Below are 12692 nucleotides of genomic sequence, written 5' to 3' on the forward strand. Positions count from 1 at the left end.
TTGGGCATAGACTAAGATTTTCTAGCCCAATAACCAACCCAAGTCCCTCAGTGCCACATCTACTCTCTTCTTGAACACCTCCAGGGATGGTGACTCCACCACTTCGCAGGGCAGTGTGTGCCAGTGCCTCACCGCTCTTTCTGAGAAGAATTCTTCACCTCCCAGGCCCTGCTGATCACACTATTTCTGATACAAGCCAGGATGCCATTGGCCTTCCTGGCCACCTGGGCACACTTCTGGCTCATGTTCAGCCAGCTGTCAGCTCACACCCCAACGTCCTTCTATTCCATGCAGCTTTCCACGGACAACCTCAGGCCTGGCTCTAATCCTCTTCATCTCCTAATGGCTCCTTACTGCACTGAGATACCAGGTATCCTCTGCTGTGTCCTGGAGCGCAACTAACCTCGGCCTACAGAAAAGAGGACAAGCACTGAGAAGGGAATGCACTAAGATCCTCCTGCTGTGTGAGGCTGGAATGAGCTCAGCTGCCTCTCCAAGGCATCATCTGAACAGTTGGGTCATACACAGCCCATACTTTTTTCAACTTGCCCATTTTTTTTCTGCCAATTGACTGAAAAGTCAAACTTTGACTGAAGGAGCAGCAAAACCGTGCGGGGCGGGGGGAACAATTCCCACACTTCCAAGACTGATCAGCACTAATACTTAATTGCGTGCAGCCCTCTGCCGGCTCCGGGCCCGCACAGCCCCACTTAGCCGCTCCCTGCGTCCCCGGAGCTCCAGCTGCAGCGCCTCCCGAGGGGAGCAATCTTCAAAGAGCTCTATATATGCACCATCAATTATTATTATTAACTCGAGCTCAATGCATAGGTCGGGGACTGCGAATCCAAGTGTCATTGGAGTATGAATGATTATTACCAGATGCTAATTGCTCATTAATATATGCTAATTACTGCTGCATGCCAAAACGTTCAGGGCGCAGCGTGCCAGGCCCAAGTCGTTCGAGCGGCTGAGCGGCTTTTCCGCGCGGTGTCACCTCCTGTCCCTCGCCGACGCCCCCCCAGGAGCAGCAGCCCCGCACCGCCGTTGCTTTAGGGCACTTCTGGTCCACGTGCGCTGCGATGCGCTGCGTGCAGCGGGAAGCAACCCTCGATATTCCCCTGGAGCTGGATGTACCTCAGCCCGGCTGGGGGCTGATTTAGGCACGAGCGGAGCCCACCCGTGCCCCTGCTCACCCCGCCACAGCCAAGCGAGCAGCGCTGTGGAGGTTTTAAACTTCCAGGTGTTTCCCGAATGCGTCCCCCCAGGACACGCAGCGCGAGCAGCGCCGGCTGCCCCCCGCCCAGGCGGACCCTGCCCTCAGGGCCGGCAGCCGCTGTCAAGCACACCCGGCCGGCCCTTCTCCCGCCCCGAGAGCCCCACCGCCGCCTCAGGCGCGCACCCCCCGCCCCCCGCGGGCCGCGGTTGCGCAGGGCGGAGGGGCTCCGGCGGCACCGCGGCTCTCGGCCGTTGGCGCCCGGCGCGCCGAGGAGCTGCGGGCGGCGGCGGGAGGGCGGGCTGCGGGGAGGGCGGTGCGCGGCGGCCGGCGGCGCCGAGCCCCGGTAGGAGGCGGCGGGCCGCGCTGCCGGTGGTGGTGGCGGTGGTGGCGGTGGCGGCGGTGGTGGCGCGGCGCCGCGGAAGCCCGGCGGAGGGGCTGCTCGGCTCTCGCACGCAGCGGCGGAGCGCGTCGCGTCGAGAGGAGTGAGCGGGGCGGAGGAGGAGGAGGAGGAAGGGGAGGGGGGAGCTTCTCGGCGAGGATGCCCGGAGCGGCTGCAGGGACGGCGGCGACAGGAGCGGGCTCGGCGGGAGCGGCAGCAGCGGGGATGCTCCCGGCTCAGGAGGCGGCCAAGATCTACCACACCAACTACGTGCGGAACTCGCGGGCCATCGGCGTGCTCTGGGCCATCTTCACCATCTGCTTTGCCATCGTCAACGTGGTGTGCTTCATCCAGCCCTACTGGATCGGAGACGGCGTGGACACGCCGCAGGCGGGCTACTTCGGGCTCTTCCACTACTGCATCGGCAACGGCTTCAGCCGGGAACTCACCTGCCGGGGCAGCTTCACGGACTTCTCTAGCCTGCCCTCCGGAGCCTTCAAAGCTGCCTCCTTCTTCATCGGGCTCTCGATGATGCTCATCATCGCCTGCATCGTCTGCTTCATCCTCTTCTTCTTCTGCAACACGGCCACCGTCTATAAGATCTGTGCCTGGATGCAGCTGACCTCGGGTGAGTGGGGCAGCGGCTCCGGCCCGGGGGCTCCGCGCCGCCCGTCACGGCCCGGGACTGGCGGCGGGGCGGTGGATCCGGACTCGCGGGGCGGGCGGGCTGTTCTGACCCCAGCCCTGTCCCGTGGCCCCTGGCGGCCCCTCGGCCCCGGCCTGCCCGCAGCGCTCCCGGCCCGCCCGCAGCGCTCGCGGCCCCGTGCTCCGGCGCTTGGTCTGCTGCTAAGGTCGGGAGAAAATGGATGTGGGAGCGGCAGGTGGAGGTGGCTGAGCCCGATGTGGTTAGCGCCGGGCTCGGGACGGAGCGAGAGCTCGGGGTGAGGCTGGAAGGGCGGCTGAGGGCATTGGAGTCCGCGTGCCTGAGGTTGGGTTTGGGTCCTGCCCCCCCATTTACGAGGCTTACGTCCCTTTGAACATTCAGAGTGTACAAAAATCTCATCTCCGTTGCTAGTTGCCTGACTTCGTTTGACTTTCCCTATCACATCAAGCATCTCCCTGAGGAAAGCGCGTGATAAAAAGGAGGGGGAACACCAGGACATCCCTTCTCGCATCTTCAGCATTGCTTTCATTCTGAGTTGGTGGGGATGTGGCAGCGTGCAGTGGAAAGGCAGAGAGGGAGGATGGAATGGTCTCAGGAGTTGGGATAGTGTCAGTGAGATAGAAAAGATCAATTCTTGAATAATTTTGGGGGAAAAAAAGTCTTAAGTCAAAGCATGCCTTCTGCTTGTCTTCCCGACAGATCCCTTAAAAGGAGAAGTTCAGGGGTTGCTGTTAGGAAGGCAGAGCAAAATGTCTCCCGAATGGACTCACAATCACTTTTCAGTCCCCCCAATTGACCTACATTCATTTCATTTTCTGAGCAGTAATTGTTCTGAGTCGTTTCCTGAGCAGCTTATTGGCACCTAGTTCATGAAGCTTAGTGGAAATTTCTGGTTTGTGTGAGACAGCTTTATCCATTTCTCTCTGTTTCTATGTGTGTTCTGTGTATTTTATGCTCTTTTTTGTTATTTGAGTTTCTGTGCAGTTTCTCATCACCTGGGGAATGATCTGCAGTCACTTGAGATCAGTAAATTTTCTCTCCTTGCCAGTGGGAGGTTGGGGTTGGGTTCATCTTCTCGGCATTGGGAATCCTATGTGATGTTGGTGGCTACTGTGTTCCCAATACAGCGTTTTTAGTTGCTTGTAGTCATGTCTGTTGGCTGCAGGCAAAGCAAAGTGTTCCATCTTTGCACCACTGATGTCTCCTCTGCTCTGTTAAGGACTTTTGCTTTCAGCTACTTCTCCACCTGTAAAAGATGGCATGAATATATACTGGTTTGCTGCATCCTCAGCCTCTTCTGTTCATGTCCTATATGCAGTAGACAGCACAATTTTCAGCTATCTTATACTTACTGCCATTAGGGATAATATTTTACTTACAGGGTTCTACTGTTCTATGCCACTAGAAGCTAGTGTAGGGTAGATAAAAAATCATCTGATTTATTTACTGTATTGCTGCACAGGCAAATAATAATGTTTCGAAACCACTGCATGTAGCTGGCCAGATAGTCCATCCAGGGTACATCATGCTGCATGTGTTACATGGAGCCCTGAATATATATTTTCAGGCAAAATGACATGGGATTCTCATAGTCTCTGAAGCTGGTAGATGTGCTGTTGGTATTAAAAGTCAATAAAAGGAGTTCTATATCAGTAGCAGAATCATTTTTCAAACTACTGAAATCCACAATTAAAATAATAGGGGAACACCTTTATAGCCACGTGATTATTGGCCATCATTCCCTGTTCGTATGGGGATGCCCTGGCAGAACTGTAATAATAGTGCCTACTCATAGAGAATTATCTTGTTGTTTGCTGTATGCTGTAACTTAATTTAGCACTGGCCTGGCTGTTCTGTGTTACACCAAAGAAGTTTCCTCAAAAGGAAAGAAAAGAAAATCTGCATTGGTTGGCATTACGTCCTTTCAAGAAGAAAGCTATGGTATTAAGACATGGGTATAACATGGAACAAAATGTGCAGCACAGGAGAATTATAGTGAGTTCTGATAGCCTTCCTCTAAGCTACCTGATTGGCTTCTGATTTTGTTTTCCTGTTTTGGGGAGTGTAAGTAAGCAGCATTAGCAAGGTTTCAATGCTTGTCTCACAGGTAATGATATAGTAATGTCAGCTACATGTATGTGACATATGCATTGTACAGAAACAAAACTGAACCTGAAGTAGTAAACAAGTGGGTGAGAGTGGCTTTGATTTTGCTTGCTATTTTGTACCTTAGTAGTGTTAATATTCAGTTAGATCATGTAGTAATAGTTGATGAAATTTAAGTCTCCCTTTTTCAACATGGGGTCATGCTTCATTTAGGGTTACAAATGATAGCTTAGGATCATATTTCTTTAAAAGAAACACTTCAATCACATTCACAACTGCGTGAGTCATTGTGAATCGTCAGAATGATCTAGCTCTTGTTTTGAAGAGGTGGTATTTTAATTAAGGAAAAGATGCACAGTGTCTTGGGCACATGCATTCTGAATCCCTGTCTTCGTTTAATCATCTCCATAACATGATTAAGCAGAAAAATCTGAGAACAAAAGGAATTTCCTATGTGTATGTGAGGACAACATACATTAGACTTAATGCTTTTGCCATTGCTTGTATAGTTTTATTTTGTTCCATGTGCTTAATGCTGTCAAGGTACACAATATATCATCTGTTTGATGGATGAGAAACTGGTTGCAAGATTGTACCCAGAGAGTAGTGGTCAATGGCTCAGTGTCTGGATGGAGATCAGTGACAAGTGATGTCCCTCAGAGGTCAGTACTGGGATGGATGCACTTTAATGTCTTCATCACTAACACTGAGAGTTGGATGTAGTGCACATTTGCAGATAACACCAAGCTATGGGATGTGGCCAGCATGCCTAAGGGATGAAATGCCATCCACAGGGACCTAGACTGGCTCCAGCTGGGGACTCAGGTGAGGTTTCATGAAGTTCAACAAAGCTAAGTGCAAGGTTTTGCACAAGGGTCGTGGCAACCCCCACTAACAGCGCAAGCTGGGGGATGAAAGGATAGAGCACAGCCCTGCGAAAAAGAACTTGGGGGGGTACTGATGGATGGCAAGCTGAACAGAGGCCAGCAATGTGCCCTCACAGCTCAGAAAGCCAACTGAGTCCTGGGCTGCATCAAAAGAAGGGTGGCCAGCAGGTCAAGGGAGGTGATCCTACCCCTCTACTCTGCCCTGGTGAGACCTCACCTGGAATAATGTGTCCAGTCCTGGGCTCTCTGGTACAAAAAAGACAGGGATCTCCTGGAGAGAGTCCAGTGGAGGACCAGAGATTCTAAAGGTCCTGGAGTATCTCTCTTATGAGAAAATGCTGGGCGGCCTGGGTCTGTTCAGCCTGGGGAAAAGAAGACTTAGATCAATGTCTATAAATATCTAGGGTGTGGGAGGCAAAGGGACAAGGCCGGACTTTTCAGTGGTGTGTGGCACTAGCACAAGGGGAAATGATCACAAACTGAAGCATAGGAAGTTCTGCACAAATCTGCGTAAGAACTTCTTCATAGTGAGGGTGACGGAGCACTGGAACAGGCTGCCCAAAGAAGTTGTGGAGTCTCCTTCTATGGTCAAGACCCACCTGGATGCCTACCTGTGTAACCTGGTCTAGGGAGCCTGTTTTGCTGGAGGGTTGGACTGGATGATTTCTAGAGTTCCCTTCCAGCCCCTACAATTCTGTGATTCTGTGATTCTCTAGCCTCCCCTTCTGATGTTTCAAAGCCATATGGATGAATTCTTGTGTGTACGCTTACCTAAGTTGAGCAGCTGTGTGAGCAAAAGCGCTTAGTGAAGGTGTTAGATGTGGAGTATTATTTCTTTTTAATACTTGGCATCTAAAGCTTGCAAGGAAGCTCACAAACAAAGACTTTTATTGACTCTTTCCCGTAGAAGTTAAACAAACACGCCAGTTTTGCTGTGATTTTTCTATTAGACACTTCTCATTACTTTTTTCTTTGCTATGAAGTTGCAAGTTACAGAAAAGGTAAAAGCAGGCAAAACAAAGGAAAGGCAAAGAAATGTTCCATGGATGAGTAGGATAATACCAGCGTTTTTCAGTGGATACCGAAGTCCAATCCAAGATTGAACAAAGCAACTTAAAGCGTGTGTCCCAAGCCAAACCACAGGAGAGTCTAGACTAGTGTCTTCTCGCATGGTTGAAAGTGCTACAGAAGTGCAGGGACATAAGAAACTAATTTTTCCTCATGGTGCTCTACCTGCCTCCAGCACTCGAGTTCAGGGATTTCCTGTTCCAAATCCTGACCATTTCAAAGCTCCTGGCAGAATTTCTTTCTTATAATTTATTAGCTAGTCATTTTTTGAACCTTTGTAACTCCTTGGCCAATGTATTGAAAGAGGCAGTGAACAGTGGATCCCCAAACACCTTCCCAGTGCCTTTCTCAATTAGACTGTTGTTGACTCCCCTCACTTACTTTGTCAGACCTGCAGAATCTTTATCTGCTTAGTCTTCAGGTTGTACCATTCCCTTGTCCATGCTTGCTGCCCTTGCCTGTGCCATTTCCAGCCTGCAATGTCCACCTTTTTTGGAGGTGGTGGAACCAGAACTACATGCAGCATTCAAGACACAAAAAAAAACCATCAGTTTATTCAGTGCTATAATAATATTCTCTCTTTCATTCTCTGATCCTCTCCTACTAATTCCTAATTCTTGCTTTTGCACTGCAAGTGAGCAGTGGGCTGGTGTTTTCATAGAACTGCCTATTATAACCCCAAGATTTCATTCCTGAGGTGGTAATAGTCACCTTGGAGCACATCATTTGGTGAGGTTAGGTATTTTCCCCTCAAAGAAATGACCTCATATTTATTTATCTACACTGAATTTAATTTGCCTTTTTATTGCCTAGTCACTCAGTATTGTAAATCTTTCTTCATAGTCAGCCGCTATCTTAGTTCCCCTGAATGACTCTCAGCAGCAAACTTTGTCACCTCGCTATTTACCCTGCTTTCCAGCTCATTTATAAATAAGTGAACAGCTCCCAGGTTCCAGCACGGATCCCTGCAGGACTCCACCAGTGACCTCTCTCCACTCTGAAAATTGACAGTATTCTCCTACCATCTGTTTCTAATTATTTCTCCTTGCAAGGACATTTATTTTTATCCTCTGGGAGTTTCATTTTTTTAAGACCTGTGAATGACAGATTTATCAAGATCCAAGTGGACTTTGTTAGCTACATTTCCATGACATTAATGTTTTGTCTTCTTCAGAGAACTCTAATTTTGCAGAACCTGACAATAAATAGCTGTGTTCGTTCTGCCTTACTTGATTTGGACGTAATCTGTTGTCCTTCATAGTTGTTACCAACTTGCATGGTGCAGATATCAGGCTTTCCACACTTACCCACATTTTCCCAGGAACTCCTTTGGAAAGTGATTTCATATTACCCGATTTTCCGTTCTTAGCAGCCTAAGCAGATATAAGAGGGAGGTTACATGCCATGGTTAGAAGTCCATTTAAAACAGAGTGTTGTTTCAGAATGAAAAGCTGAAGTTCTTCATGGCAGCTGTGTTGTTTGTTTGCCTTTTTACTTGAAAGTAGTCTGCAGGACAAGGAGACTTACATAAGAGTCTTAAAAGGCTTGACCTTGAAGCGCTCAGAGACTTTGTTACTGCTGTCTTTTGGAAGTTGGTATAGGGGTGAGTTGTGGAAGGCTGGAAGAACTCAGCCTCATGCCAGCATATGGGCAGGGTGCCTCGGGGAGTCAGACAGTGGTGTTGTTTGCAGCCCCAGATTCTTAAGTGTTCTTGTCAGTTTGTTAGAACAGAAATGTATATTAACTGCTGCTGAAGTTATCAGATGGCACAAAAATTAGTTGTTTCATAAATTATAACAAGGGTAGCTAGACTTTCAGATATCACAATGAACTGGGCTTGTTTGAGCAACCCGTATTTTAAAATACCAAATGCAGCATAAAACTCCTTTAAAACATGGGAAGCATCGTACTGATAGAAGACCATATTATGGAAAACAGTTAACTAGAAGAGGGACTGGGGGCTGTGATAGATGAGCATCTGAGTGGGAGCTCTCACTGCATTGCTGCATTCATGAGATCCAGTGTGGTACCTGAATGTCAGTGTGACAAAAACAGGTTTTCTGTCACCCACAGTGTTGCCCATGCACGCTCTGTCCAGTTCCAACATCATTCCCTTTCATGTATAAAGACAAAAAGATTTCAAGACTGGTTTAAGTAAATGAAAGAAGATCTGAAGGGATGAGTGTTCTTGCTGTTCAAAAGAAGATTAAAAATTGACAGATTATGGTGTGTGAGGACCCACAGGAGGAGATCTCAAGTAGTGCCTTGTTCCTTAATGTGACAAATGCTGTGTTTGGAATCTGAAGTTCAGAACATTTGCATTCGCTGTGAGGCATCTGGCTTTGTAACTTAAGCTTCATTTGTAAGTTATGTTTACAGGGTGGGTCTTTTTTACCAGTTAAGTCTTTAGATAAGATTGAGTGCCTCTTTCTAAGAGATGTGGTTTAACTTAGCAGAAGCAAAGTACCTTGTGAGGCACGGTACTGAGTACTTCTCAGCGTTAATTTAATATTTATATGCAGACCAAACAGTGGTCCTTAACCACCGTACCTGCCCACATCTGTTCCCATGGTGTTCCTCTTCTGTAAAAAGAGAGATGCGTGTGAAGGCTGAGGGAGGAAGGCAAGCCGAAGAACATCAGCAGGATTTGAACTGAGTTTCAGCATTTATGCTGACCTACCTGGTGAGCTGGCTGAGGCTATTTAGAGATGATGAGCAGCCATGGGTGCCAGACCTTTGGCAGAAAATTCTGGCAGAATACCGATGGGTTTGATGTTAGTGCAAATATCCCACATGGTGGGAAAATAGGGTGCTGGAGCTGTGTGAGTGGGCATGGAGCAGGGAATCAGCTGTGGTGCTTGGCTTGCTGACAAATGGACTGTTCATCAAGCTTGTAAGGACATCTGCAGTTCAAGTGAGCCTGGTATGTAGTCTTGTTTCTCTCGGAGGGAATTCATGCTGCCAGTAAGATCTCCTGTCTGTTCAGATCCAGAGGTAACCTTCTTGGCAGGCTTGGGCATTCCCGTCTTGGTCTGGGCATTCCTCCTGTTCTGAGGTGAGATGGAGAGTTCTTCGCGTAGTTTGGAAAGGTGAAAAACTGAGGGTTGGATTGGGAAGTTGTGAGTGAAAAGACTGTTGTGGCTGTGCTGCCTGCTCAGTTCCATTCTGTGGAAACGTTTTATGAGTTCCATGCTTTGGCTATAAAAATAGAGGTAAAAGGTGTGTTCTGTGAACAGTGCAACTGAGGGAGAAATGTTCTGGCTCAGTTTCTCCTCTGCATCCCAAACAGTTGTTTCTTCCCCCAAAGAAAGAACTGTTTCTTTCTCTATCCACACCATCACCAGTTCTCTCCTATATCCCATCATCCCCTTCCTCTGAGAATATCAGTTCTATTTTTGTAGTTGAGCTCTCAGATTTCTCACAGGCTCTTTACCTGTATAGCTGGCAAGGACACAGTATGTCCTACAGCTGGCTGAAAGGTATTTGTGAGTTGATTTGAAGTCCTCAGGCTACCACTTGGTTTTGTTAAACAATCCCTGTCTTTCTGCTAGTGGAAATTTGGGATCCTTTGCACTCTCCCCAGTACCATCTTTTTCTACCAGCAGTCAAATTGGGCTGAAATTCATCATCACACATCCACATCAGTCTCTATAGAGAACATGGGTAAAATGTATCATCTAAGAAGTGTATATCATTTATTTGTATGAGTGATTTGAGAATTTGATAGCAAAACTTGATTTTGAGAGGTAGCGGTGTTTTGGGAATGGAGCAAAGATATTTTTTGTTTTAGAGTGTAATAAAAATTTCAGCATCTTTTAACTGTCCCAAAGTGCCTTTTATGAACATCCTGGGGGTTGTGGTCCACTGCCTGAGAAACACTAAGATAACAGAGCAGTAAGATATAAAAGGAAATGTGTGAAGTTATCCAGGCAGTTTGAGGACAAATTCCATTTCATTGGAAGAAAAAAACAAAAGAGGGAAGAAAGAAACCACGGGAGAATTGAAAAGAGGATAATTTTACTTCTTAAAATCTGGTGAGCTGAGAACTTAGATACTGCTGGGGAAAAAGAAATGGGAATGAGGTTTTTGGAAGCAACTGGTATTGGTCCAGCTCTACTTGCATGCAGCAGAAGGGGCTTCACAGTGTGGAATAAGGCTGCTGCTGAGCTCTTTCTGTAAACCCTTCTAGAAGTTTAATGAAGAAAATTGCTATACAAGAAATGAAGCAAGAATGAGGAGATATGTGTATTATCAGTAGCAGAAGACATAGCATAAAACAAAGCTAGACTTTCAAACACTAAAGTTCTTTTACCTTTTCAAAAGCGAACCTTTCCCGCACTGTGGTGTAAGCAACATTAGCTTTGATCTTGCAAACGTAAAGACAGCAAGCATATCAAGATAGAAAATCTGTGGTGTGATCAGGCAGTGTGGTCTCGGTATTTGAAAACTAACAAGATCCAGCTGCAAAGAATGGCAGGGTCACAGCCGCCAAGCATCACAGAGGGAAAAATAAAAGCATTTTTGCTCGGAAATGTGAAATGAAAAAAATACGTGCACAAGCAGAGAGCCCCAGATGCCTGCAGAATTTGATAATATCAGTTGCTATCAGCATTGTTAAAAATGCAGTGGCAGCATGACAGAGTGGATAGCTAGCATATGCATTACTGTGTGGAACAGTGTGCAGATCCCAATTACTAAGAGAGAATTATGGCTGGAATCCTTAAGAAGGGGACTATAATAGACTTTAAGATCTATCTCCTCTAAGAAAGATATTATCCATCTTCACATCGGCATTCAGAGGTACAGAAAACTTGAAATAAGCTGGCCTTAAAATGAGAAGGTCATACATACTGGGGGAAAAGGTTCCTTTATTTTCTCCTTGAGAAGCCAGATGCAGATTCATGAATTTCATTGATTTTAAAAGGTAGCTGATGGCCTCTGTGGAGAGCCTCTTTGACACAAGCACATCATGTGCTATTTCAGAGAATATTATTCAATCAAGTAATTGAGACTGCATCAGAGGGAGAGAGCTACAGAATAAACGGTTTAAAATAAATTATTACAGACAGTTGATGAGGTGTCACACGTTCCTCTTCCCTTATTTTTCTGGTTACCTTTCAGAAAGGAAAAGTTTATAGGGAAGAAAGATAAGACGTGCTGTATTTACAGGTTCAAATATGGCCATTCTGAGTTGAGATGCTTAGAAGATGCTGTTTTTGAAACCATGGGAATTTTTTTGCTTCCTTTTATAAGTCAAAAATCATGTACTTTCCTATGGAAGTTCACCAAATGAGGTCAGTAATCTCCTGTGAGTGCTGTGCCTAGGATTGCTGTCGTAGGCTGTGTTCAGCCCTGGTCTTACAGTACTGTGTCCTGACAAACTCTGTGCCACAGCAGCATGAATAAGACAGAGCAAAGACTCATAAGATCAGAGAAAGATTTCAGTGGTGGAGTGAGGAGGGCCAGAGCTGCGTGTTCTCCTCCTGCCCACCCTCCTGCCTCTGCCTCTGCAGGAACAGTCTGCTGGCCTGCCTTCAGCAAAGCCAACACGTCTCAAGCTCCTTTATAACACAGAGTCTCTTGATGTAGACAAGAGGAGACTTGGAGAGGTTGTTTTCCAACACTCCAGATGACAGCATGTGAGCATGAAGCATCTGCATGTGCTCTTTTTGGACTCGTGGAGATTAACAGCCTTCCAAGTGAAGCTCAGAGCACTCTGTATCTGGGCATCTCCTCAGCTTGCAGGAGCCCAGCAGAGGCACACCGTGGCTGTGCCCACACTGGCAAATTAAGTGTGTCTAGTGTCAGCCCCTGCTGCAGCCTCAGCTGGTGCAATGGCCAGTGGCCATTCTATTATTTGTTTTTACCTTCTAAAACTAGGTCACCCACCGGAAACTACCTCTTGGGAACCATTCTTGGAGTGTCCTAACAATTTTTGGGAAGAGAGTTAGCTGGAACAGACTGAAATCATTGCTGTGGCACATGCTGGGGACAATTCTTTACAATTTAATACTGTGGATATTTGAGTTTTGATGCCTGGGAATGTTCCGTGGCACTGCTTAGTTCATCCATACAGACATGGCTGATACATAGCAAAATCCCAGACTGAGGATCTCCAGAATTAATTTTGTGCAGGGAACTGAAGGTAACACAGAATTTATAACTTTCATTTCAATCCGTAACTGCAGCTCAGTGCCATAGTATTCATTTCTCATTTTCATTATTTACATTTATAACAAACAAACAAAAAACCAAAAAAATGTAGATGAAAAATTTGCATTAAGTGCATCTGGCTTGGGAAGCAGTCCCTGAAAATGAAAGATCCTTGTAAGCTTTGGCAGGAGCAGAAAGTTATCCAAAATGCTGTGGGAC

General features: G+C 46.8%; 1 protein-coding gene across 3 annotated transcripts in view; it reads left to right on the forward strand.

The window, feature by feature from the left end:
- Window positions 1–1640: 1640 nt before the first annotated feature.
- Window positions 1641–12692, forward strand: part of LHFPL3 (LHFPL tetraspan subfamily member 3) — a 227111-nt gene continuing 216059 nt past the window's right edge. The window contains exon 1 of one of the 3 annotated variants that reach the window (XM_072350187.1): window positions 1641–2223. In XM_072350187.1, the coding sequence (XP_072206288.1) occupies window positions 1755–2223 (469 nt within the window). In that variant the 5' untranslated portion in view covers window positions 1641–1754. The remainder of the gene's footprint in view (window positions 2224–12692) is intronic. The other 2 variants (XM_072350169.1, XM_072350178.1) reach the window with 2 other exon arrangements.

This window comes from Excalfactoria chinensis, chromosome 1, assembly GCF_039878825.1.
Source record: "Excalfactoria chinensis isolate bCotChi1 chromosome 1, bCotChi1.hap2, whole genome shotgun sequence".
NCBI lineage: Eukaryota > Metazoa > Chordata > Aves > Galliformes > Phasianidae > Excalfactoria > Excalfactoria chinensis.